At 37.0% G+C, this 27,939-nt stretch overlaps 2 protein-coding genes across 2 annotated transcripts in view; one reads left to right on the forward strand and one right to left on the reverse strand.

Moving 5' to 3' along the window:
- Window positions 1-3,897: 3,897 nt before the first annotated feature.
- On the reverse strand, window positions 3,898-11,059 carry LOC124632551 (heat shock protein 75 kDa, mitochondrial). The gene is made up of 13 exons (XM_047167422.1): window positions 10,804-11,059; window positions 10,357-10,556; window positions 10,083-10,244; window positions 9,693-9,928; window positions 9,413-9,522; window positions 9,115-9,188; window positions 8,763-9,039; window positions 8,578-8,647; window positions 8,319-8,466; window positions 5,348-5,475; window positions 4,753-4,940; window positions 4,397-4,628; window positions 3,898-4,135 (listed from the first exon to the last, which is right to left on the reverse strand). Exons 1-13 carry the CDS (start codon window positions 10,919-10,921, stop codon window positions 3,961-3,963), a joined length of 2,118 nt encoding a protein of 705 aa, XP_047023378.1. The 5' UTR covers window positions 10,922-11,059; the 3' UTR covers window positions 3,898-3,960.
- Window positions 11,060-12,854: 1,795 nt separating this feature from the next.
- The window catches only part of LOC124632305 (neurogenic protein mastermind-like), a 29,508-nt gene continuing 14,423 nt past the window's right edge, over window positions 12,855-27,939 (forward strand). The window contains exons 1-2 of the mRNA XM_047167089.1: window positions 12,855-13,511; window positions 24,457-24,670. Coding sequence (XP_047023045.1) covers window positions 13,447-13,511; window positions 24,457-24,670 — 279 coding nt within the window. The 5' untranslated portion in view covers window positions 12,855-13,446. The remainder of the gene's footprint in view (window positions 13,512-24,456; window positions 24,671-27,939) is intronic.

A 27,939-nucleotide genomic window follows, 5' to 3' on the forward strand; every position in this document is an offset into this window, starting at 1 on the left:
TCTTTTTGCCTCATTAAAAAGGAACGCAGTAATATTCCACGCTATCTCTTTCGGTTTGTATTTCACAGTCGTTCTCGCTTGGTTCTATTACATCAACGAAACATAAATACCGAGCACAAGTACCTATGCGCAAACTCTCAATATGTCCGTTTCGCCACGGGTGCCGCTCCTGCTAGAAGAGGTATACTTCATCATACCCACATTTATTTCGTCTTCATAAGGCCCAATCAGACTTGGCCATCTCGGCGACCAGTGTTTTCCTTGGTGCTCTTTCTATCCGACTACTGAGAAAAGTGGAGGGTCTCAATAGGCATGATGACAAATTTTTAAATTCCTTTGTATGATGTAGGTATACGTCTATTTTATACGGAAAATAATTAATTTAAAAAAAATGCGAAGTTTTTTTGTCAAATAATTGCATTTTTCTCTGTCCACTTTCTATTCTATTCTATTTTTGGATATGGCAATCCGTGTCGATGTCAATTCGACGATTCTGCCAATGACAAGTGGGATGACAAGCAAGTAGTGCTTTTAATGAAAAAAAAATAAAAATAATAATTATATATTGATTTAAGACGGAGCTGTGGCCGATCTTGTGTAACTTAATGTGTTAGTAGGACGGCACTGGAACAAACAGAAATACATTTACATATATAAAAATAACAAGAAAATGTTAGTAACACATAACATACATATACCACAACCATACAAACTGAGGCCTAAATATAGGCCACAGTTTATAATTTAATATTGTTTTGATGTATAAACATCAACAGCATCTGGAGCAGTTCTGGACAGGAGTGGGATAAGAGGGAACGGAAATTAGTAGGGAGAGGAATTTTAAGTTTTTGGAGACGACCATATAAATCAAAGGATGAGTTGTTAGGACAGTCAAAAAATATATGGTCCAGGGTACCCTCATCCAGTCCACACTCGCAGAGGGATGAATCCTGCACCCGAATTTTGCGCAGAAAGACCGGTGTACAACAGTGACCTAACCGTATTCTGCACAGGACTGAAATTACCCTTTTAGGGTATTTTTTAAATTTTGAAAACCACGGTTTTGGTTTTACAACCGGTTGAATGGCGAAATAAGAGCTACCCTTCTTTTTGCTGGAGATGTTCCAGCATTCCTGCCACGAGGTCTCAAGACTCAATTTAGGGAGGTTTAGCAGGTCATGCCCTTGAAGGGAGAAGTGTACAAGGTCAGCAGACTCAGATGAACACGCATCTTTGGCCAATGCATCGGCACACTCTGTCCACTTTGAATCCGGCGCGAAAACGCTTGTCAGTGTCATGCCGTCGCTTGTGACGTCACGCCTTGGGTAGACAAGATGCAAGTAAACAACGCTCGTTCAATAATTAAGTTTTTTTGTATTATTAAATATGAATTCGAAAGTGTATAAGTGGTGTGGGGTCCCCCAGTGTAAGAACACATCCATAACAACTCATTTTAAGTTATTTGTGTACGTTTCTCTGGTTTCTCACATTAAAAAATACGAAAAAAGTGGCTTAAACTTGCAAGGCGAGATTCAAAACCAATATTGCCCAGTATTTTTTACCCACACCATTATTTTTGTGAAGATCACTTTGATGTAAGTTTTTACATAGTTTTCTAGATTCTAGTATAATATAGGTTTTGTACGAGGCCTAAATGGTAAAAAACCGGCCAAGTGCGACTCGGACTTACCCACGAAGGGTTCCGTACCATAAAAAAAAATCACGTTTGTTGTATGGAGCCACCCAAATTATTTATTTTATTCAAATTTTCAGTATTTGTTGTTATAACGGCAACAGAAATATATCATCTGTGAAAAATCCAACATGGACGGACGGACGGACGGACGGATGGACGGACGGATGGACGGACGGACAGAGGAGCGAAAACAATAGGGTCCCGTTTTACCTTTTGGGTACGGAACCCTAAAAAGGTGCACAACTGTCTGTTACTTTTAGTTTACACATAGACATAATACATCTTTTTTGCATCCTAAAGATATCTTTATTTGATGCCAAAAACTCTCCTAGCATATATCGATTCTAGGCAAATTAGCGTTGTTTGCCTAATCAATCCTTGCTTCATGATTCGTGTTATTTTATATTCGATTTTAATAACATTTACATTCAAATAGTACTCGTTATAAACAATTAATTAATGAAAACACAGAGATTCGCAGAGGAAGTTTACAATACGAAATGTGACGTTTGTGCGAGTTTATAATGCGTCGACCAAAAGGTGACGTCACGCGCTCTGATTGGTGTTCAAGATATCATGGCGGATTGCCTTATTTCGTAGTTTTATTTTATAAAAATAAATATTAATCACATTATTAAAAAAGAAAACAATGCGCGTTTTATATTCCAAGCTTCAACTTTAATTTAATAAGTATAATATTTTAATGATTTTTAATTACTGTCATCATGCCTATTCTGTGTTGGGTTTTTTTGGATGGGATAAAATAATTTTCGAAATGACCCGACGAGTAATGTGTAATTTTTTTTTTTAAATTCGACGAGTAATGATAAAAACGTTTATTTCAAAGAAAAAATAGCGGAATGCCACATACGTTTCAATCGTAATATTAGTCGGGATTGGATCGCATTCTAACGTGAATCGTATGTTGCTTAAGTAAAATTAGGAGAATCGGGCCCCTGCTCCACCCCGCTCGTACTGTTTCCATTGAAGCGGAGCGGAGATTTCAAGCATAGTCATTGGTCAATTTGTGCACCGCTAAGCTCCTCTCCGCCCAGCTCCGCGTCAGTATTCGCTCAGGGGCCCGATTCTCCTAATTTTACTTAAGCAACATACGATTCACGTTCGACTCGATTCGACTGAGATCCGATCCCGACTCGATTACGATTGAAACGTATGTGGCATTCCGCTATTTTTTCTTTGAAATAAACGTTTTTATCCTTTTCTGTCATTCAATAATGAATCATTTTGTCTGCAAATGATTTGCAATTGCAAAATGATTGTACAGCAAACTACCGTATAGACCAAAATTACCAAAATAGCAGACCAATCGCACACCAATCAAATGTCAATCGAATACGATTGGTCTTTTATTAGTAGCAGAATGCCCGATATGGTTAAAACTGCTATTGCGATCATATTGCGATCCGATTTCTATTCGATTTTGACATTATTAACTTAGGAGAATCGGGCCCCAGCTCTGCTCCACCCCGCTCGTACTGTTTCTATTGAAGCGGAGCGGAGATTTCAAGCATAGTCATTGGTCAATTTGGGCACCGCTAAGCTCCTCTCCGCCCCGCTCCGCGTCAATGGAAACGCGGCCTTAGGCTGCGGCTCTACTGAGGCGGACACACAGGAGCGGAGAGGAGACGTGTGGGGATCGACCAATCACATTACATGAAATCCACATGTCATGTCCGCTCCGCTTCAATGAAAACTGTCAAGCGGAGACGAGCGGAGCGGAGAGAAGACGTGTGGGCATCGACTCCGCTTCGCTTCAATGCCGATGGAAATAGTGTGCCATTACGTCGCAAGTAGTGCGGCAGCTGCGCGGCTATAGCAGCGCGATAGACGTAATGTGAAGGCGGCCATAGTCAAGCGCTCCGCTCGTTGCGATCGGAGCCGGTCAGCTCCTCTTATTTCATACCAAGCGCCATCGAGGAATCTTAATGACAAAAGGAGTGCACACGCAAAAATAAACTTTACTACAAATACTAAGTACTCGGTTTTCTACGTGTTAAGGAGTTGCTCTTCTCTCCGAGCCTGTCTGTGTGAACGGACCCTTAGCTATTACTAGCAAGTTCCTACCTTCCTTGATGAAGTTTTACTTTTTGCTACTTTTATTTATCCAGCCGCGCAAAGTAGTTCTCACGTAACGCGAATATATAAAAATGAAGGATAGATAACGGAAATTAAACAGTAAATAACCCATAAATGTATAATAATATAATTATTGTAACATGTTAAAAATATTAAAACCAAATGTATTAATGTTTATCTAAAGCTTTAACTAAAAGATCATTAATGTGTGTAATCAGGTTTCTCGGGTCCAGTATAAGTCCTGCTGTCACCATGGCATTGGAAAACAGTTGCTCTGACACCATTTTTGCCAACTCTGGGTCACTTGACAGCAATTTGTGAAGCTTCTTGATAATTGGGTGCCTGGGGAATTAAAAAAGAGTTTATAAAGGTAACTATTATGAATTATTTACAAAATAAATCTTATTACAAAGAAACTAAAACAGATTTCAATATACCTTTTCCTCAGTCTGACAAATACTATGGTGAAAACCCGATCGAAATTGGTTCAGCCAAACGTGAGATAGGTAATAGCGCTCAAACATACATAAAAGTCAAACTGAGAATCTCCTTTTTTTGGAGTCGGTTAACAGGTCTTTTTTTTAATTTCTGTAAGATACTCACTTGACGTTAATTTCAAGATGCGGCCTCAGTAGCGCAAATCTGTTTTCTTCGCTGAGACTTTGCGCTTGTGTGCGTATAAAGTGCCTAGCTGCGGCCATTTCTTGTACAGTGATGACACAAGGATGGGTTTCCAACTTGCCTGTTGTTTTTACATCAAACACTTTACCGGCGAGGTGTGACTTCAAATAAGATACGACTTCTTCCACTTGGGGTTGTTGCAGTGAGTCGCTACCTGTATAGTTAGCGAAAAAAAAAGTTTTCAATTAAATATGGTGAATGGAATCTATAAATTGAGGTAAATGTTGATTTTTGATATTTTTGATAAAACATGTGATCTAAATACAGACTTTACGTACCAATAATGTCATCAGGCTCCTCCTTGGTCTTGCTTTGCATATCATTCTCTATGGAAATCAGCTTCCTACTGTTAAACTCTTTCAGTTCCAGTAACACCAGTTCGTCGTACATTTCGTAGCAGAATAAGACTTCAACATCGCGCTTCTTGAGAGACTCGTAGTATGGTGAAGTTTCAGCCAATTCACGACTGCAATAAATAAGAAAAATACATAACTATTACTTAAACTGATTTTTTTTTTCATTTTCTTAAACACACAAAATGCGACTATAGTTCGGCCATTCAGAGAATGCGTTCCTGACACGTCGCGATTGAACTGACGACGTAACTTTGCAATGGCGTTGCAGTTACGATAAAAATATTTTTGCTGGTTGTTTACCGTTTTAACAATTGAGGAGCATTAAAACAACATTATTATATCAATAATCAATGAATGTTATTACGTCGTCAGTTCAATCGCGACGTGTCAGGAACGCATTCTCTGAATGGCCGAACTATAATGACAATCACTGATGCAACTTTGTGGTATAATTTATGCTCAAAATTGTCTAATATTATATTTTTAAAACTAAAATTATAGAAAAAAAAAAACAAACCTGGGAGCAGCTAAGTAGTAAATCGATCTTTGATCTTCTTTTTGACGAGCGGCGTATTCACTTAGAGATGTCCTCTGTCCGCTCGGAAGTTTCGAAGATTCAAAACGGAGTAACTTAGATATTTCCTCCTGAAAGCAAAATAAAAAATATTATTTTAACATTATATAACAAGCTATACCTGTAATTTCACACATATTGACTCACTATACATACACACACAGACTTGATATTTATATATTATATTATATACCTATATTGGGTGTGTCGTTCATAATCACATTAAATGAAATGCGTTAAGACGCCACCGTGATTTTGATAGCCGTTTGCCATGCCAAATTATAGGACTACCAGCTTACCAATGGATCTGAAATTTTGATATAGGTAAATTGATATCTTTATCTAGATTCTGCCAGAACGAAAACACGATACTGATAATTTTACTCGATCATAATTAATTCCGAAAACACGTCTAAAAAAGTACTATTTTTGAAATTACAAGGAAGTTACACTATCTTTATGTTTCAAAATTACTCTAATATATTCGTAACATCAATATTAACGTTCTGTCAAAGTCATTTTTCCATAACTATTACCAAACATTTATAATTAAAGTTTTAAGATATTGGATTTTTTGAGCGGCCGCGATCATGGTAGACGCTACGCAATTCTGAACCTTATGTCCGTGCTCTAGCGATTGATACACAATGTGTACGGAGACGAGCCAGTCCGGCGATAGCCCTCGTTGAGGTCGGACCTGTGCATGTTGTCGCTCCGGCCGTAGGGTATAATAATTTGTGACGATAACTCAGATTTGCGCGCGGCCCTATGTGTGCGTCGGCTTGTAAATATACAACTTTCGTTCGTGTGACAGTGACGTCGTCCGAGCATGACGTGTTCTTATCGCTTTTTGTTATGGGTACAGTCGTTTACAAAAATGTCTAGTTCTTCACGGAGAAAATGTTTAAGGAGTCAGGTAGCGTTTCAAAAACTGAAACAACATTCAAAGCTTTTTATTATTACATCTTACAGTTTTTCATTATTTCATATTTTTTTTCAAATTGACATTGACAGTATCTAAGAAATAAATGAGGTGAAATATCTAAGATGAATTAAATACTCCTTACATATTTTCTAGCTCGGGGTACGAGGACAATAAATAAAAGTGTGGACTTGATTTTTCAAGTAGCGATTCAGAATCATTATATACATATAAATAAACATTTTAATTGAGTATTAAACAAATCAAAAACTAACTTAATAATTTCAATAGATATTTACACAGATAAATAAACATTAAATTACGTAATAACTGTTTTTCCTTCAACAGCCGTAACCCCTAAATAACTGTATTTGTACCCGACTGTACCTCTTGTCACGCACACAAAGTCACTGTATATGTACAAGGGTTACCCACACATAAGGCCGCGCGCAAGACTAGTTCAACTTACTATACTACGTAAACATAAGCATTCTGAGAACAAAAAATCTATGGGGACCGTGTTATACTATAAATTCTTTTTTTTTACATTATATTATTATTTACATTTCAGTTTTAATGAATATGTTTGAAAATGAATTACTTAGCTTCATTACTTCTTTGATACCTTACACTTCACTACATACATTTTTTAAATGGTTAACACACAAGATCTGCGACGCTTTTATTCCTTAACCACTTAATTTTTACTAGCTGTTTAACGCGATTTTAGCCGCATTCCCGGGGAACTTCTTCCTGTGCCCGGATAAAATATGGCCTACATTCACTGGGGATAGTGTAAATCTCTAATTGTGAAAGCAAATCAAATCAGTTAAGCAGTTTCAGAGCGTATACAATCCACAGAAACAAACAATCAAATCTTCCCTCTTTATAACATTAGTATAAATTATTTAACACTGGTCAAACCCTTTCATTTGATACCCATATTGAGAGAGCTATAAAAAAACAATGCAATTCAGCATTTTCTGGCGGTGGCTATCTTGGACTTTAAATAACATGTACATGACTCTACTAATCAAGCCCTTTCATTTGATACCCATACTGAAGGAATTGTAAAAAAAATATGTTATTCGCCATTTTGTGGCGGCGGCCATCTTGGGCCGATATTCACCAAATAAAGCTAGGAACACTCCCGATTAATTTTCATTTCAAACAAAAAAACCTAAATACGTATCGATTCATCCGTTCTGGATATACAAACACACATACACGACACACCACACATACATACACACAACCATACGCGTCCAAATTATCATATTACTCTTCATAAAAAGTTTTCATTACAAATAATTTTTGTAAGTACAAGAAAAAAAAATTCGATCAAAAAATAAAAAAATGTAGGTAAGTTGCGGCTCCCTATCTTCCCTGTTCGGTTCTCCTGACCCCGCGCTGACCTCGGCGTGTGCGATTGGCGCGAAATTCAAATTTTACACATTGAGTGAAGAGTATAGCTTGCGCGACGCGATAGACGCGGAAGTGTAGTGGGCGGAGCTATCTAAAATCAAAAAATCCGCGGTGCGGTCTTAATATACTGGTTAATATATGTCGATTAACACCAAGAAAAAAGAAAAATACGCGAAAATGAAAAATGCATTTTTCAAACAAAGTAAATAGAATAAAAATGTGCGAAAATTAGAACACCATTTAGAAGTCAGTCATTACAAACAGCTGAAATTCTCCCTTGAAAACTGACAGCTGTCAACTGATCAAAACATTCGATAATCCTAACTTTATCTCTGCTTTACACATGATGTTGTAAATTATGAAAACGAAAAATGAGTCCTGTGCCTAAACCACTGAATGGATTCTGTTAATTTTTTTACAATTCGCTATAGAATATCATGAAGTACATGTGATAGAATTTAATGTGATTATGAACGACACACCCGATATATTGACTCACTAGATCAATAGGATTTGCTCCCCACAATGACAAAAAAATTGAGATTCTCAGTTGTGCAGCTAACTCACCTTTTCTATGGCACTTTGACTAGTAACAATTCCTTCTTTCAAAAATATTGAATACTCCTTGTAGAATGCTTCATACTCAACAATATTTTTATTTGACATATCAATCATGAATTTGAGGAAACGATTTGTGAGCACTGTCTTTAGTTTTCTGCAATAAAGTAAAACAAATCATTATATTTTTTTGTTTAAGTCCTGCAGAACAAAACATAGGTCGACTATGTAGGCAGCAAAAAAAAGCGGATTTAGCCAAAATACTTACACAATAAGAGCACTATTTTGCAACAGCTCTCTGCTTAGATTTAATGGAATGTCTTCCGAATCAACAACACCTAAAACAAACAAAGGTTTTACTTGTTAGACATGGTAATACAAAACTGCATAAAATTATTCAAAGTACCAAAAATATGTAATGTAAAGTAATAAATAACTAGATGATTTACTAACCTTTAACAAATCTTAACCATTTTGGCAATATGTTTTCAGCCTTGCTTTTGATAAGGATCTTCCTAGAATACAATGCCACGCCCACATCAGAATCGCGAGACAGTTCAAAGAGTCCAGGCTTGCCTTCAGGTACATACAGTATTGCCCTTATGCTGAGTGGAACATCGGTTTTGTAATGCAATGTGTACCTGGGCTTATCATAAGACTGGCTGATGAATTTGTAGAACTCTGTGTGTTGTTCATGAGTAACTTCTTTTGGTTCCATCAACCATAGAGGCTGAAAATGCATGTTACTTGTTAGTTATTGCCAATAAGACCATCATTATTACTTTTTTTACATAATATATCTTACCTTGATCTGGTTGACTTGCTCATCGTTCAAGAAAATAGGACTGCTGACAAAGTTGCTGTACTTTTTGATAATATCTGCAACAATAATTTCAGTTAGCTAGAAATATAACAATCTTTTAGATAATCGCATCTTGATGTTATTTCCAAACATGGAATAATTTGGTAAGTATATTGACTATTATTTAGATGGGGTGATACAGTTCCTAATATGCAAATTTATGGACATCAGTAATCATGTTAAATGCTAGGTATGTAATGTAAACAGACAAAACTATTAAGTACTAGTCAATACAACATACTTTTGACAGTTTCTTCGTCAGCGTATTCTCTGCAGTCCGTTTTTAAGTGAACAATTAATTTACATCCAATAGGAACTCCATCAGCTTCTTGAATTTCATATGTTCCTGACCTAAAAGAAATAAAATTGAAATATTTAGATAGTGTGTTCAGTTCAGTTATTTACAAGCCTTTAGGATAAAAACAAATAAATCATGTTTCCTCTTTATTATATTAGTATTACTAGGTTGAACTTTTCAGAGTATTTAAATATGTCCTTAAAAGTAAATACACAGGCCTTACCCATCAGATGTCCACTTATAACCTGGTGATCCTTCTACGCTACTTCTGGTAAACACTTCAATTTTATCAGCCACCATGAAGGCAGAGTAGAAGCCTACACCAAATTGTCCTATGATTGAGTTGGCTTGGTCAGTTCCTTGCTTTTTGATCTCCTCAATGAAAGACTTGGATCCTGAACGGGCTATTGTTCCCAGGTTGTCAGTTAACTCTTGTTTTGTCATGCCAATACCAGAGTCCTATTAACAGAAATGTTTCTATCATTGGATTTGAATAAGTAGATCTAAGATATATTTTTTTATCAACATCTCAGATTTTTATATTTTTAATAGGAAGTACATAATAAATAAGGTTTGGTGTGTACACAATTTTTTTTTGTACAAAGGGTAATACCTGGAAGGTGATTGTCCTGTTTTGCTTATCTGTTGAAAGTCTTATTTCAAGTGGCCTGTCTGCATCAACCAGCTTCACTGTGTCTGGAGCAGAACTGACAGTGAGGTAGCGGAACTTCTCCAATGCATCGCTGGCATTTGAAATTAATTCCCGAATAAATACCTATAACAGAAATGAGGTTTATATAAAAATAAAATCTAAAAATTAGGGGGAAGTAATATCTTCAAGGCAAACAGTTTGTGAATATTCAACCATCTCCGTGAGTTATACTAACTTCTTTGTCAGAATATAGAGATCTTGCTACAATATCCAGTAACATGCGAGTCTCTGCTTGAAATTCTTTCCTCTCTGATTGTCCCTTTAATGTTTCTTTTGAGCTACGGCTTGGAGAACCTTTAACAGCATCCTTTTGAGCTTCTTCAGTTGCTACACTATAATATCTGTTTGTAGCCGATGTATTTGGCAGAAGCAAGCCTGTGGATATAATATATAAATGGCATGTATGTAGTGCCTTTCTATCAACTAGTGTCTATCGAACATCATGAGGTTGGCGCAGAATATACAGTTTATTACAGAGCACAATTTGCTGAAAAGGATTGGTAACAAATTACGACCGGCGCTTTGTTTAAAATCAATGCGTATCGAGAACTTTCAATAAAACATCAAGCACGCAAAATTAGTACGAAACTGATTTTTGAAGACATTACTGACGTAGACATACCGTTCTGGTGAGGCACTTTATTGCAGGCAGAAAGATATTTGGTATTATTTAAGGACTGCAGAAATAACCTCCTTGAACAAAGTGTGGAATAACCAAATTTTAATCTAAAAGCAGACATTATTAGAATAAAGTATATATATTAAGAATTAAATGTAGGTTGATTCTTTTGTGAATGATATTATTATCAACTATCTCTCCAAGAGATATATAATTCTCCAGATTTTTGGTTTACAGATATAATACTATATAGCAATTGTTTTTGCAAAACTGGGGCGAAGGTGTCAAAATTCGCTATTGACATTAATTTGACGTTTTTTCTTTTTTTGCGCACATGAAATTACAGTGACGCACAGGTAACTGACTCGATGCAGGCTTTTTTTTTACCTTGTAAATAAATACCTTAGATAGCCATTCCCCGCGTTTTCATCTGCATTCTGGATGGTGACAAAAACTATGTCCTATGATGTCCTTCTTCCAGGTCTAAGCTATCTCCCCTCTAATTTTCAGCTTAAAAGGTTCAGCCATGTGTATTATAAATGTAATGTACAGCTTGGCAAAAAAGAGTGCGGAATAAATGAGGTCAGCAGTATCGCACCTGTGGCAACCCGGAATACTACGACTCACAGATTTTGATATTTGTTATTTTTGGAGATATTCAATCCTAAGTAGGCGATGTCCCTTGGACACTTCAATGTCCAGTATTAACGATGTTAACAATTTTTATTTGATTTTGATTTTTAGTTCAAACTGTCACCGCGTCAGACTCTTTTTTGGGAACAAATATAATGACCACCATAAAATGCTTTGATACCCTTAGTTTTGTAACCAGAAATATCTACTGAACACCAGAAAAATAAAGTCTAAAAATGTAATAGTACCAGCTATTTTAGTCACGACTTCACTTTAAATTGTATTCGACCACCAAATTTAGTAAATGATCACCAACTCTTGACGACCAAATTAATGTATTATTTTTGCCTAAATAAGTCACTGTGATTGCCATAAAATGTAGGCTAATTACCAAATAAAGTATTATGATGCCATATTAAGTTATGTGTCCGGCTTGCAATGCATGCGTGAGTGTGAGTGACAGGGGAAAATGGAAGAAAATTACATATTGCGCCGACCCCAAGTAAAATTGGGAACAGGGCAGGAGAAAGAAGAAGAAGAATGTGTTTCTCAATACACTCCCTCGAAAACACACTCTTATCGCACTGTTTAGTTAGAGGCATGCAATAGACAATTTTCCACCCTAGTGCAGGAAAAGGGTCCCCATAATGTTATAAAATTTATTGTATCAGGCCGAACTTATTTTTTTGGAGTCAGTTTACTTAAACAGGATAGCAAGATGTAAAAACTTTGATTATCATTTTATATTAAAACGCTGGTATAATTTTGATGATCATTTACTACTTTTGGTGATCATTTACTACTTTTGGGATAACAATGATTTATTTGGACTCATTTTGCTTAAATAGGATAGCAGAATTTAAAAACTTTGGTTATAATCTTACTTTAAAATGGTGGTCTAATTTTGGTGACCATTTACTATTTTTGGCTTACGCATGATTTATTTTGGAGTAATTTCACTTAAATAGGATAGCAAAGTGTTAAAACTTTGGTTATAGTTTTACATTAAAATGCGAGTTTCATTTTGGTGATCATTTACTATTTTTGTCTGCTATTTGTTACTATATCTGGTGATCAGTTAAACATAAGCCCTCTTTTTTGCCAAGCTGTAAGTATGGAACGTTTTTGTCTTGTTGTAGCCGAAACTCAATGTTAGGGGCAGCCTAGATAATACAGAAGACTGGAATTATTTTTAATGACTATAATAATATTCTTTCATTAAATATTTTTGTTGTGCATTATGCAAACGAAGTGAGTGTTTCTTATCACTTTATTTTATTTTATGGAGATATTCAACAACTTGAATGAAGATAATTAGTAATAACTTACTATTGGAAATGCTTGTTATATAATCCTGAATACCCGAAACGCGGTGGGTGAAGCAAGCGCAAGCGTCAGTCAATGACATGTCAGAGAGATTCTTGGCTTTTTTTAGTTGATGTTTGGTCATTCATTCATGATATGGCTCAAGTTAAAGAATTTCATAAATTGTTATGAAAGAATTTACATATGGACATAATATTGTTAGATTTCATATATAAGTGATTTTGTGCATCTATAGTGTTCATTAAAAATATTGCATTTATGACTGAATATAGTTGAAACTGTTTTTGAGGTATTGACTGCATAACTTGTTCCAAAACATTTTTATCATTTGACGTGTTTCTTTATTTATATAATTCTAGATTGACGTGTGAGTTACAGTGGTGTAATGATTGTTAGAAGCAGACTTATTTAAATACTTTGTAAAATCTGTGGTGCATCAGAGACTTGAAACTAGTGACAACATGAATGTTATGTTGAGGATGTTCAGGACGAATCGTGTGTATTTTCTGATAGTGCTGTCGCAGTTGCGGTGCAGTACTTGAATAAGGGTTGAGATAGCTTAAGGACTTGCGAGGGATATGATGGAGCAGAGGTGAATAGTGAGCAGGCACCGTGGAGCACCTGGTCGGAGGCGGCGGGGCGGGCGGCCTGCTGCCCGGCGCCGCGCCCGCGCAGCACCCGCCCAACATGCTGCAGCCCATGGAGGAAATGATCTTGCCACCAAAACGACAAGCTGTTGTTGATCGCCTCAGGTGAGTTACCTCCTTGATATAATAATAATCATCATTGTAAAGGACAATATTGCATTCTCATTGGAATATTGGTATTTGGCAAGGATTTTAATTTCATTAGGAGTGCTGTGATGTTATGTTAGATACCTGTTTTATAACTATTGAGGAAGTACATACAATTTATATCTTTCCAGTACATAAACCATCTAGTAGATATAATGCTAAACAATATTTTTGTTCTCTCCCTAATTACTCCATCATAAGTTTTTCTTAATGTGTTAAATTCTACACTCATTAATTCATTTTAAAATATTCACTTGTCATCTAATATTTCCGATTGTTATCACATTTGACTCATTTTAATACCTACAATTTATTGTGACTGATAAGCTATTTCACCCATATAATAATCTATATATTCTATTATGTAAGTATGTAAAACCTGATTGTTGGTAAGGCTGAATCCCACATTCATACTATGGTGGTAAAATTTTGACAGCTGTAAGCACACATTGTGGAATGCAAATAAATTAATATTCAGAATATTGTCTCAAATATAAGCTTAAATCCGAGTCTTGCGCGCCTGTTATGTGTGCCACATGGTCCACTTGGATCTTGTGTTCGAGGCGGAGAAGAGCTTAGTAATATTAAATCAGCAAATAAGCAAAAGGAATTCGGTCTTAGCCTATAGTCATATAATTTCCAATGCAGGTATAGCTCATAGGCTCGTGTAAAACGGTATTGTTGTATCAGTTATTCAGAATCATAACAATAACAGTACAGATGAAGCTATTATTATTACATTGGATAGAGGTATATGAAACTTGTTTATGTTGAACATAAGTGCACCGAAGTGATTGGTTGGTAGACTGCCTTTACTGTCACATTATGGTGTAAGGTTTCTTATCTTGGAATTTGATAAGGATAGTGAAAAATATAAATCTTAATACAAATAATGAATATTGTCTATTTCTTTGTATAATAATAGTATAGTTCATAGGGAACTTTTTCCCATATCCGGGTGGGGATAAAAAGGATCTCATGTCCTGCCTCCAGTTCTGAACTACTTCCTTACCAATTTTCAGTCAGTATATACCTATGTTAGGGTCAATTCCCACTGAAAGAGCAGCGGCCGGCAGCGGCCGTAAGAGCACGGAAAATGTAAGAGCGCGGCGCGGCGCGGCGCGGCGTGGCCCGCCGCGCTCGCGCTCAATCTTTTGCATTTACGGCCGCTGCCGGCCGCTGATCTTTCAGTGGGGATTGACCCTTACTATTTTTGTACTCTGAGAAATTTTCTAAAAAAATTTGTTCACATTCCGAGGAGTATAGGCTATTTTTTTATATTAAAACTTAGGCCATCTATGAAAATTATTGCAATTTTTGATGACACAAAGAATAGCTAGTAGATTTTAGTCAATAGGTACCAAGAGCACTAACCTCCATGTCCAAAGTCAAGGATATAAACCAACATGACCTTGAGGCTCAAAATTCTTCTTTTATGGCATTCAACCAGTTAACCAGTCAAGTCTATCTGTTATTGGTACATGACTTTTGTTCAATATTCCCCTATATAATTTATTCCCATTGTTGCCCTGCACTCAGAAGGACTTTTGCTGCACTCAGATAAGAAGTAGCGTATAGCCTAGGGCTGCCATCCGTCCGGGTTTCCCCGGATTTGTCCTTGTTTGGAGGCCGTCCGGACGGGGTTTCAAGAAGTGTCCGGGGAAAACCCGGACACTTTTCATGTAAGGAAGCACCTCATTGAATTTAAGTATATGTTAATAGTAAATGGATTACAAATTAGGTATTATTTTGTTTTAAAAAAATCGTACTCGTCCGGGGAAAAAATGCGGTTTACGCCAAATGTCCGGGTTTTTTAAATGTTTGTCCGGGTTTGGCGAAATTCGAGATGGCAGCCCTAATATAGCCTTACTCGATAAATGTGCTGTATAACAATGAAAGGAAATTTAAAAAATCCATGTATCTGTGGATCCTGATATAAGCATGTTCAGCATAAGAACTGACTCTCTCACTCACTCTCTTAGTTTCGATAACAAGCAGCGCCGATTAATTAATAACGTTTCTAACGAAATAGGTAGGAACTCGTTATGGCATGAATGGTCACCCATCCACGGATACGCGCCAAACGTAGCGCTTAACTTTTGATCAGTCGAGTCATGCGGCTCTTACTCAGTCAAGTGTTCTCCAAAAAATCATTAGGCAAAGAGTAAGCCATACTTGCTGCCTATTCTAGTATCGTCTGAATAAACTGATTCTAGTATAGCATTGCGTCTAGCGCTACTGATAAACTTCCTGTTGATAGCGCTCAGGTTTGTTTCATTTTCCTTTACGGGGAAAATAACGCAGAATTTAAATATTTGTATGCCTTTATCAGTAAATCTCGTAACTCTTAATAGTGAAAACTTTGTAAGTACTTGTGCTACATCAGTCGTTAAGAAATATGGTTAGAAAGGTAATGAAAGTCGTCTTACCTTCGCAAGTACCTAGTGGCTAGTACTGCTGGTTTACATATTTTAGAAACTAATGCGGTGGTTGCATTCTAGTGAATGCAACGATATTTTTCTCAAACAGAGCAGCGTTTTATTTTCAATTTAGTTTCAAAATCGATATTGATCAAATGCAGTGGAACCATCACGGAGCGACAGCGTCGCATTTGTTTTTTAACTGCCTTGGACAAGTTAGTGTTAGGTAGGATCGATGGATACAGAATTAAACATGTACCTACGGCTGCAATTTATCGTAAACTCGCTGCCCAATTCAATCCTTTATCGCTGTCCCACGATTTCACCCGCATGCGCCTATAGCTTTCAACCATCTACCGACCTACCGCTTCAAATAGCGACGCATCCAAAATGAGTTTTTTCTTCTGGACACGATTTCGAATATTCTATTGATGTGCCTCAAGTAAAACACCTGCTAATGATTTCACACATTGCACATTATGATGCCTTCATGACAAAAATATACATTGCCTTCAATACAGAGGCAGGTTTTCCTTTATTTTCATTCCTTATGTTACCCCTCCGAGGCGGAAACAATAAGCCGAGCGAACCTTTAATGTGTATTTTCTAGATTTGTAGGGAAGGAACCCTTACTCCGATGAGTATTGATCGCAAATACAGCAACCAATAGTTAATCTTCCTGCCGCATGCCGTACCTAACTAGTTATTTCCTGGACTGCAAATCAATCAAAATGTTCGTCATAAAATGCACCGTGCTGAATGCTTGCACAATCCAAAAATACGTCCGTACTCTTTGCTTGGCTAACTTAAATCCGACTTTTAAGCGCAAACGATAGTCGCTGTTGATAAACTAAGTATTAACGTCGGTTAAGTCAAAACAGTCACACTTATGTGCAATTGTATATGCTATAAAACTGGACTGAGAAATTCCAGAGTAGGTAGAGTAGCGCCTTACTAGTGTGGTATAGTATATGTCTGAAGAGGTTAGTGCATCGCGGTTTGCACTCAGTGAAATTATGTCGGGGTCTCGGTGTGTATCTAACGGTACTGAATAGCCAGTTGGCGGTGCATAAACGCTGCGCTGTGTTTTATTTACATTGCAGCCAACTTGTAATGTGATACATCGATGCATACTAACATTACTCAGTTACAATTTTAGAGATCCTTTAATAATGTTTTAGAAAGTAGAGAGTACCTTACGCTGCAATGAGCTTAATGCAGGTTTGTAGGAATATCAGACGCAGAGCTAGCGATAGAAAACCGAGGCTCTTGCTTGCTCAAATGGAATAAATCGTTGTGTTGATTCCTATTTGACATAAATTGATCTATCCCGTTGAACTTATCCTGCAGGTTGACTTTAAATTATGCATTGATGATTTCTATGTGTTTCCTGTAAGGCAAATGGGGGTTTCCGAAACGATTTTGAGAGATCAAGACCGTTAGATTTAAACGTTTTAGCTTAAGTATAACATTGCATACCTACGTGCATTCTCAACAATGTTAATTAATAACTGAAGTGGTCGTTCATAGTCCACTAAAATATCTTATACTTTCACACTTGCTCAATCGTGAAAAAGAGAGTTACTAGTGTAAGATGGTAGGTGACGACAAAGTTGCTTTTGTCGTGATCACTTGTAACGCAACATTACGTATTCTCTTTACGAATACACAGACACGCGCGCAGTGTATCGCCGTAAAAGTGGTCTAAGTCAAGAATGTTGCATAAGGGACAAATGAGAATTTGGTCTAAGCTATGAGGGCTTGTACATGCATTACGTTGGTTGTTCGCTTAGGATCGATATTGGCACCGTGGCTCGGAGGGACGATCCCCCGATCTAATGGGATCATTTGTAGGGATACACCCTGATAGGCGAGACGGACTCCTAATCATGATAAGTACAACACAATGTGCTTATGTATAGTTTGAAACAGGCAACAGTCGCCAAAAGTGTATGAACTCGTTGAATTTATTAAATAAATCAGACAGATAGAAGGCGTCCATTACATCTTTTCAATATTAATAAAAAAGGAAAAAAGTGGTTTTCTGCATGCATCACTGAATATGTGAACCTGCTAATGAATCTGGTTTGTGGTGTATTCAACATACAACGTGAAAATGCAATAAAAGTATAGAAGATTTAATTAAGCACATAAAACACAATAATTGATGAAAGTTCTAGGACAAAGTATATTTTTATTGTTTTGGGTTGGCAATAAAATATTCCATGGCCTCATTCAAGCTCTTGTCTGTGTTCAAATATACACCTTGAATACGATTTCATAGTAGCAATGTGTGTAGTCCGTGTTCGCAATAATTGAAATGTATTCAGGACACCCATAGTCGTGAACGCAGGGTAGGTAAGTATGCAAAATTCTTGATCGGTTTGGTAGCTTAGTACTAGCCGAAGAATTACAAGTATCCAGAGTAGACATATAGCAGCGAAACAAATCATCTTACAAAGATTGGTCAAATTCGTTGTCCAAACTACTGAATGGAAAATACACTTATCGATGTGAAATAACACATAAAAATCGAACCTTTCGGCCAAGAACATAATATTCAAAGTTTTTTTTGCTTTATGGAATTGACTGGAGGCATTAAAGCGAGTAGTGTGTCAATATGTACCATTTTTGCATTTGGTTTATCTCCATTACTACTAAGACAAGAACAGTATTCATGTGCTGTCGCATTAATTCAGCATGGATTCTCTAGAGTTGCTATTGCTGTGGACGTGGTAATGTCTGCCAACGATGACACAAGACATATCACTCTTTGACAGACCAATCAATGGAGGGACCAGCAAATGACTGGCGAGTTGCAAACCTTATGGATTCTATAGAGCACTTATCTTATTATGAAGATTACTTAAATGAAGGGCAGAAGATAAAGCCCTGGACCAGCCTAAGGATCAAGCATAAAAAGCATCAGAAAGATGAATTCGTATGCGCACAATTGGTATTCTTTTCCCTATGATTTCGTCGCTCAAAAATCTGACTAACTTGTTAGGGAAGTAAATGTGATAAGCATTTCTATCTAACAAAGGCGGTATCATGAATGTGCTAATTTACCGCCAACTTAGCACTATAGTAATGTCATTATTTAATGTAAATATTTGATGTTTGTACCAATTTGAAGAAGTATGTTTGCGTCACAGGTACTGCGATGAGATTTTCGGGTACAATGTGAGTGACATAGCGTGACACACAATCGGGACTTATCGAAGGCGTTGTTTGCGTAGCGCACAGCCGCGGCGACCGGCTGGTCAATGAACTAAACAAAACACCTACAAGTTTACACAGTGTACTGCCACACTGCGGCGTGTGCGACATTGCGCTAGGGCTGCCAGATGCTCGGGATTCAGCTGGATTATGTGTGTGTGTACACACTACACTTAAGCCACAAAGTGATGAAGTAATTTGTTCTTATTTTAGTTAACTGCACCAGTCTTTGGAGTCGCTCGACCACCATGACACATTATTTTACTAAGCTAGGTCGTTTTTGTATTTTTTTCTGGATACGAATCCATACGTCAGTTTTGGTAACCCTGCTGAGCGCCCATTACCGTGTTTCGATACATCGCGTAAGTATAATGTAAAGTTTGTCAGGTCCGCTAATGGCTGTGGATCACAGTCACACTTGCCAGAGTATATTAATACTTATCTGCTTAATATAGACAGATGTTTGTCCAATTAATTATCGTGCTAAATCGAGCCAAAAATTAAAATATTGTGCTTAGTTTGAAATGGTAATATTCGTGAAAGTGGTGTAGTATAGCGATAGTCAGTGGTTTTCACTTACGATACAGTTGACTTTCGAGTTCTGAGTAACAGCGTATTACGTAGACTCCTCACGCTGAATCGTGATTGGTTATTCCTAGTCTTCCTGATTTTATTCGAGCGTGTTAAAAGTTAGGTAAATATTCTTACGTATTTACCCGGCTATCTCAGGCTTTGCTATGAAAGAACAGTATGTAATTGAGTTTGAAACTGGAAACCAGTTTTCTGAAAAGTTAATGGTTAATATGTTAACTTGTGATAATAGTCAATGACATATCTTCAATGCTAATTAATTTAGCAAAGCAAAAGTAAACAAAAATAATAAAAGGACATCATTCATTTCGTACCCAAAAATGAAAGTGCCGGCCAGAGTAAGAAAATAGTTGATTCGCGTAGATAATAATGCCCTGAAGATTTTTTACTATTACAAGAATCGTCTACAATGAACCCCCAGGCTGCTATTTGACTTTGAAAATCCAAAAAAATCACACAATGTTTTGAGCATCACTTTACGGCCCCGAAATAGAGACTGGTCAGGCGCTGCCTTCAAGCAACTCCTGAATTCAAGATCTCCTTTGAATCTAGAATACACTAATAATTAGATCATTATTTGCCTACCCAATTACATGCCAGCTACATATTCGAACATTGAGAAAAACGCTCACTCCCCAAAATCACGATGATCGCTCGTATGTTACTCTTTTTTTTCTGCAAGAAAGTTATGGGCAACCATCAGGCACTTATATTTTAGAAGTAAATATGAGTAGATTCTTGGATATGATGAGTGACAGAGTAGAAGCGGAGAAAATACTACGCCCACTGAACCACAAATGAAATTGGTAACAGGGAAGGTCAAGGATGAAGACGAACAAGAAACTCAAGAACATTAGGGCTAAAAAGAAGGACTTTTTTCCTTCAGCCTTCAAACGGGTGTACCTGTGACTATGAACATCCAGTAGCAGTCATGGATAAGCATGATATTAATTGTCACTGATTAGATACCCAACCTCGTAGGACTGATTCTGTACGCGCAGCAATGGTAGCTGGTGATGTGTATACGTACGTGTAATGGGGTGTACTACGCCGAATCGAATAACAAATAATCGAATATCAATTGATCGACCACTATAAATCGAAATTCTAAATACTCGAACATTCATAATATCGAATGGTTATTAAATCGAACATTCAATACATCGCGCAGTCAATACATCGAGTGTTCAAAATATCGAATGTTTGTTTGATCGAGCGTTAAATGCATCGCATACTCATCCTATCGAAAAATCTGTATTTTTTATGAATACAAGAAAAAGTCAAAATTTTATAATAAATCACATTTTATTCTTTAATTCTTATCTTTTAAAGGTACATTTAAAATTTTTGTATGAATTTAAAAGGCAAACGCGGGATTGGGAAGACCTACTTTACAAAGAAGAGGCAAAAGGGATGATAATGCGATTGAAAAAATATTAAATAATAATAAAAACTATATTAAAATGTGTTTTATTATAAAATTTTGAGTTTTTCTTGTATTCATAAAAAATACAGATTTTTCGATAGGATGAGTATGCGATGCATTTAACGCTCGATCAAACAAACATTCGATATTTTGAACACTCGATGTATTGACTGCGCGATGTATTGAATGTTCGATTTAATAACCATTCGATATTATGAATGTTCGAGTATTTAGAATTTCGATTTATAGTGGTCGATCAATTGATATTCGATTATTTGTTATTGGGTAGTATTTAAACGCAAATCAAATAATATCCTTTTTCTATGCAATAAAATTCCAAATTCCCATCAAAATTACTGATTGCACAGCAAAATATTCAACTCAAAATATCGCTAAACACACTACAATTTATTTTCGCAGCGTACAGCGATTTTTCCTAAAGCAAAAGCTTTTTCATCAATGCACAGCTAACAATCTTAATGCACATTATACATGTTAATTCTTTTTCTTTTAAATATAGCTTCTATTTTTATATTATTTACAGCAGTTTTTCTGAATAAAACAGCATTTTATTAGTCACAGTCATCTTATTATTTATTAATTACCACATAATAAGATCAGCAAAAAAATATAAAATTAAATACAAAATTGTAATTTATTGAATTATTAATAAGCGTCCACGCTTCCTTTTTTGCCCAATAGGCACATTTTTACCTTCTGAAAGTGGCGCCACGTACTTGAGTCGGATCGAAAGTCCGATGATATGCTTGCACATATAAATAGTTCTTAAAAAAAATAGGGCAGGTGCATTTTTAGTCATTGTCTTCCTTTTGGCATACATTTCATATAAGTAGTCATTAAAAGGCAGAACTATCATACTTCAGAATGTTTATAGTCAGAATCATCTTTTGCCATAGTTTTGGAATTTTTATTTTCCTGTAAGAAGCGTGCAAACAAGCCTGAAGCATGCAAGCAGGCATACAGCATGTAAGCATGCATGCAGCATGTAAGCAGGCATGCAACATGGAAGTAAGCATGCAACATGCAGCAAACATGGCTTCTGTCACGGCTCCGGCGCTGCGGGGCTCCGGCGGTCCCATGCGAGCTTATCGTCGCAGATGGTTTTTCCGCTCACCACCGCAGCTTCGGCTTACTGGCCGGCAGAGCCGGCCAGCCTCAGCCGCGTCGGCGAGCGTTAAAACTACCTGCGCCTCAGCTCGCAGGCCGCCTCGCCCCTCCGCGCCTACGCGGTTTTGAATTGCACTCTAGGGGTAGGGCAAACAAGACTACGTGGAGTCGGTTTTGCAGCGATTTGTTTTCGTTACTAGCTTCAATTTTTCAGTTAATTTGTTCTGCTTTTAGAAATAATGCAATGTGACAGGATTTTTTGTTATAATAATCATTAAATTTGCCGAGCATGGCTTCTTGAAAATTAAGACAAATATGATGAACAGGTTTTGTTGTACTTACTGGTTAATATGACTGGGATAGTTATTTTGCTATGAAATATGTAAAATTTGCTGTGCAGTCAGTATTTTATGCTTGTATGTAGTATTTTTGTACAAGAATAAATTTAACTGTATTGCATTATAAGGAAAAAAGTAATGTCATATTGATGTATAATTTCGAATTATCTGCAGTTTGAGTTTTGTTAAACATTTAGTTTATTTGTAGTGAAGTAAGTTATTTGATGTAAAAAAGAATATAAATGATGAGTATTTATTGATAGGCGATTATTTATTTGATATGCAATTTATAATATCCCTTTGTTATTCGATTCGGCGTAGTACACCCCGTGTAATGTAATAGGCTGATATCGGCACAGTGACGTACGCCACTCACTAATGCTGCTTACTGCTTATGTAATACATGCTTGCACATAGATTTTCTTACATAACCGAGCAAATAATTACCCATTTGTTGTTCTGTTGTGATACAGTTACGAACAAACATTTGAAAACGGGAATACATTTTGGAATAATGATTATGAGGCCTTGTATTGAAAATAAAAGAAATGCCTTTTCTCCTAGTGGTCCACTGCTGCAATTCGATCTCCTTCCCGTCTTCCACTTGACCTGGTCCAATCCTGTTGATTCCAATCCCACAGGTGGAATCCAATCATGGTGTGATATTATTTCTTGTTGCGAGAAGAGTACTCAATACTTATTAAATATATTGTACGATGTTCTGCTGGGGAAATTCCCTTTCCCTATCGGAATGTAAAATGCTGGATGGAAGTCGGGTGTAAATCTGCCCAAGTTGCAAATTATTTGTTTGTACAACACGCTCATATTATTAGTTTGTTTGATAGGGAAATTCCATTTGATTAGCAATATCTATTATTAACATGAGGGATTGTGAATTCAATTGGCAAGTATGCAAATGCTGTTATGGATATCAAGTAGTCTTTGAAAATTATTTCAAACAGGGGACGACAGTGGCCTTGAGAATTTCGTCGCCACAGAATAATACTGATGAATAAATGAAAAGCTTGTAATGATTTTTTTATATAGCCGACAGACTGTCCGCATTAACATTTGCTCAAGGTGACGCTCGGGAGTTGCGGCTGACTGAGCATCACGGCATCGCTTCAAATATTGTTTGTTAGGTACACCTACTGTTCCTTCACTTGTTAGGTACTACGGAGGTATTTGTTTCTTTGTTATTAAAACTTTATACCTACTCCTACTCATGAGATGTGCTTAATTTTGAAGAATAATACGTATGAACTTACGTTAATGCAACAGTCTTACATAGTCGTACGCCACTAATAGGATACGTGTGTTCATCACGAATCATGACTCATTTTGTCGACTCCTTGGTTGGGAATTGTTTTGGAATGAAGGGTACCAATTCTAGTATTGAGCTCATTGAGCTATATGCATTTGACTGTATTCCGTGAACTGTGATACATACAATACAGCACTTAACTACACAATTTCCTGTGGGTGTCGTAACTACTCGTAACAGGTGACTCAGGACAAGAATAATATCGGCACTTTGTTAAGTGCGGGGGGTTCTTTATGGGAGTTCATATATTTTGATCACTGATTTATTGCAGTTCTCGTTTAAGATTTTTTAAGATAACTGCAAACTTGAATACCTACTTACAAATAAGAAAGATTTCAAACGTTAGGTACTCTCTTATTTTGTTAATAGACTTCAAAAATGCTTTCGCTTCTATCCGACATCGGCTGTCCATTTCAACTTTAATACACTGGTTTTCAACTTATTTTGTTTGTTTCAGACGAAGGATAGAAACGTACCGGCGACGCCAGTCGGAGTGTGTGCCGCGGTTTGACCAATCGTTCACTGGCGCATGTGAGCAGCAAAATTTGGAGACTACCGCCCTCCAGAAGCGTTTCCTCGAAGGGAAGGCCAAACGACAGGCAAAGAAGAGCGATCGCAAGCCAGACTTGCCAGCCATTAGCGGCAACCTGCACAGCAGTGTCGTCCATGTGGTATGTTGCAATTTTAATTGATTGTACTTCATTATTGCTATTTAACTTTCCTCGTCCACCTGCCTACACATCATTTATCGATTAATGTATACCCTTTGCTTGGCTAGTTGTCAGATTTTGAGTATCTAATTCTGATTATCCGTAAAGATTGTTAAAAGCTTAAGATCCTTTAAGAGAATTCGAGAGAAGGAGCAAGGATTTAGTCAGTAACTTTCCTTAACTGCTGATCGGTCGCACCGTGCGACTGCAACTTAGCCACGAGGAGTTCTCGAAATGGTTACTTTATTCTATCAATAATATTATATAAGGGCACCAAAGATCTAATGCAAAATCTTATAAGTGACATTATTTAACAATGTGATAAAAAACAAGAAAGACAACTTTAGAAACCGGTTTTGTTCACATCTTAAATCTACGCCCGTCTATGTTTACTTGAGATTCCCGTTAACCGTCATAAAATATTTGGGCACAATACCGTAGTTACAGAAATGCATTTGATACGCTATCAAACTTCATAAGAACTTTATCTTAATGCACGTTACCGCTAAATCTGATTACAATATGATGATTTATTCATACGCCTTCTTTCTTCATTTCCACAAACTGATCGATCTCATTCTCTCTAGATATTCGTAAAATCTAGTTACGTCTATTACCTACTTATCTTACATTTAGCTTTGTGTTATGTAAGATTACTTCCTCATTACTGTTACGGGTCACGTGTCTGCGCTTTACACGTGATTGTATTGTTCTATTACAAATACTAGCTAGTGATTACGAAGATTGCGATTAAATTCAACCTCCATACATTTGATTCCAACTTTTCACCCATTCGATTAAGATCCCTCTACATTTGCTTCATGTCTACACGAAGTTAGTTTTGCTCCAACACGGTGGATATTGTTGTTCTGTTTATAGCTCTCTATCTAGTTTTAAAACGTTAGAGACAATTTATGGGGCACTAGTAGATCGAGATGGGGAGATAATTAGTGGCAGCACGTGCTATGTAAGCGCCGCATCGCACACCGGATGTTGCCAGACGTCAATTGACTTGACCCTCTGGCACCGCATCCCGTGCCTCCGAGTGCTTCACTTTACTCAGCACGCGACACAACTACCATAACATTCTAGCTAACGATCAAACAAATTAGTGCAATTATATACTCAATCAAACTAGTTTTCGACACTTTGGAAAACGATCTTCATATCAAACCGAGAAACGTGTCTTTAGAGTGTTTGTAATGAAAAGAACCATCCAATATTGCGATTAAATAATGTTCGTGAAGGCTGGTTGGTCATTTGATTCTTCCCTACGGTGTCAAAGATCTTCCCTGTAGAGCTTCCTGATAGCAAGGCCAGTTAGTTTACCTGCGCTAGATCATGTAAGTGTAGGTACGGTAGGGCGGTCTGCGGTTGTGCAAACTGCGCGAGTTTCACAACAAACGCCTCGCATTGTCTCGCGCCGCTCACCGCGACGACCTCCGAGCGCCTGCGCCTGCGCGGTTTTCTGACACATTTTATTAAGTAACTACGTACTGCGTATTACATTGTAGTACCGATAGTTGCCATTATTAACTGTCTTAGAAAATATTGCAATGTTTTCCACATAGGGTTTTCTCTTACGTTAGATGCTCAACCAAGTGTTAAATTTCAAAGAAGCACATTCATTAGGTATTTCAATTTGAACTTACTGCTAACATTGTTATCCAAAAGGAGAGATCGCTGCTCTTCCCCATGCATATGTATACCTATCAAGATGTGTCCTAAATATTGATCTTCATTGATATAGACTCTAAAACCATTGACTAAACCACGAAATTAAGAATGCCAATTTCTAGTCCGCAGAAATTATTGCTGGACATCTGCCGTCGAACAGCCCTATTCGTTCCTATTTCCCCGTTCGTACTGATTGCACAAAAATTAGAAATCCATAGTATCAGGGTTCTTTGAAGTGTATGATTTAAAATCTACCAAGGGCAGACTGTAGACTGGACTTTGGCGCCGCGCTGCTGTGAACCGCTCCCATAGTCCGCTACATTAAATATTCAGCGATGCTCAATATGTACGTACCTACCTACCTATATTGCTGTATGGCGTTATCGTACTCATGCAATTACAACACTCCGTAGCGTGATCTTCAACTTGCACTCATTACTGAAGAAATTCTAAGTGACGAATGGTCAAGTGTTATCTGTTATAGTTCGGCCATTCAGAGAATGCGTTCCTGACACGTCGCGATTGAACTGACGACGTAACTTTGCAATGGCGTTGCAGTTACGATAAAAATATTTTTGCTGGTTGTTTACCGTTTTAACAATTGAGGAGCATTAAAACAACATTATTATATCAATAATCAATGAATGTTATTACGTCGTCAGTTCAATCGCGACGTGTCAGGAACGCATTCTCTGAATGGCCGAACTATAATTAGGCAAGACGTAAGTAATTAAATAGCGTCTGTACTGTTATGGAGTTTTAGTAATTATCACCATTTTGCATCAATATTTGGGTAATAGATTAGTTCGTCTTCAAAATATAAATTGCCGGTGTCGATTCGGTTCCGGCTTCGCGCGGGGTATTTTAATTATTCTGGACTCCATATTTTTCTATCATAGAAATCTTGTTCTGGTAGTTAGAAAAACATAACAGAAAAGTACTTAATTGTCCAATTGAGCGCATCGTCTGAAAATTTTCGCGTTTTGAAATATAGCGCTTTGCCCGCGACTTCGTCCGCGTTGGTAAATCTATGTATTGCAAAATGGTGCGCTCAGGCTGACCAGCCAACATGTTGTACTTACATACTTTATATTCCTCTTGAATCACTCCATCTAATAAAAAACCCGCATCAAAATCCGTTGTGTATTTTTAACATCTAAGCATACATAGAGAGAATCAGACGGAAGGAAGCGAATTTGTTTCGTATGTACTTACTACGTAGTGATAGAGATAACGACTATTTACGATTGCATATTTTATTACGATCTGATAATTTATCAAACAGTTTTCTTATAGTCACGTGAACTTTATTATTGTTTAGATGTTGCTAAAACAAAATTAAAGTACAGATTGAGTACATATGTAGTTAAATAAAAGTCAAATTCAAGTTACCAGAAAAGGATGTCTGCCGGAGATACATTAGAAGCTGTCGTGAGCACAATTATTTTAATCTGCTATCGTATGCGAACACGTGACGACCACGCACTTGATTAAACCATTTACCTACCAACGTCTAGCTCAGAATTGTCAAGAAGTATCAGGTACTCATTCAT

This window comes from Helicoverpa zea, chromosome 8 (genome assembly GCF_022581195.2).
Source record: "Helicoverpa zea isolate HzStark_Cry1AcR chromosome 8, ilHelZeax1.1, whole genome shotgun sequence".
NCBI lineage: Eukaryota > Metazoa > Arthropoda > Insecta > Lepidoptera > Noctuidae > Helicoverpa > Helicoverpa zea.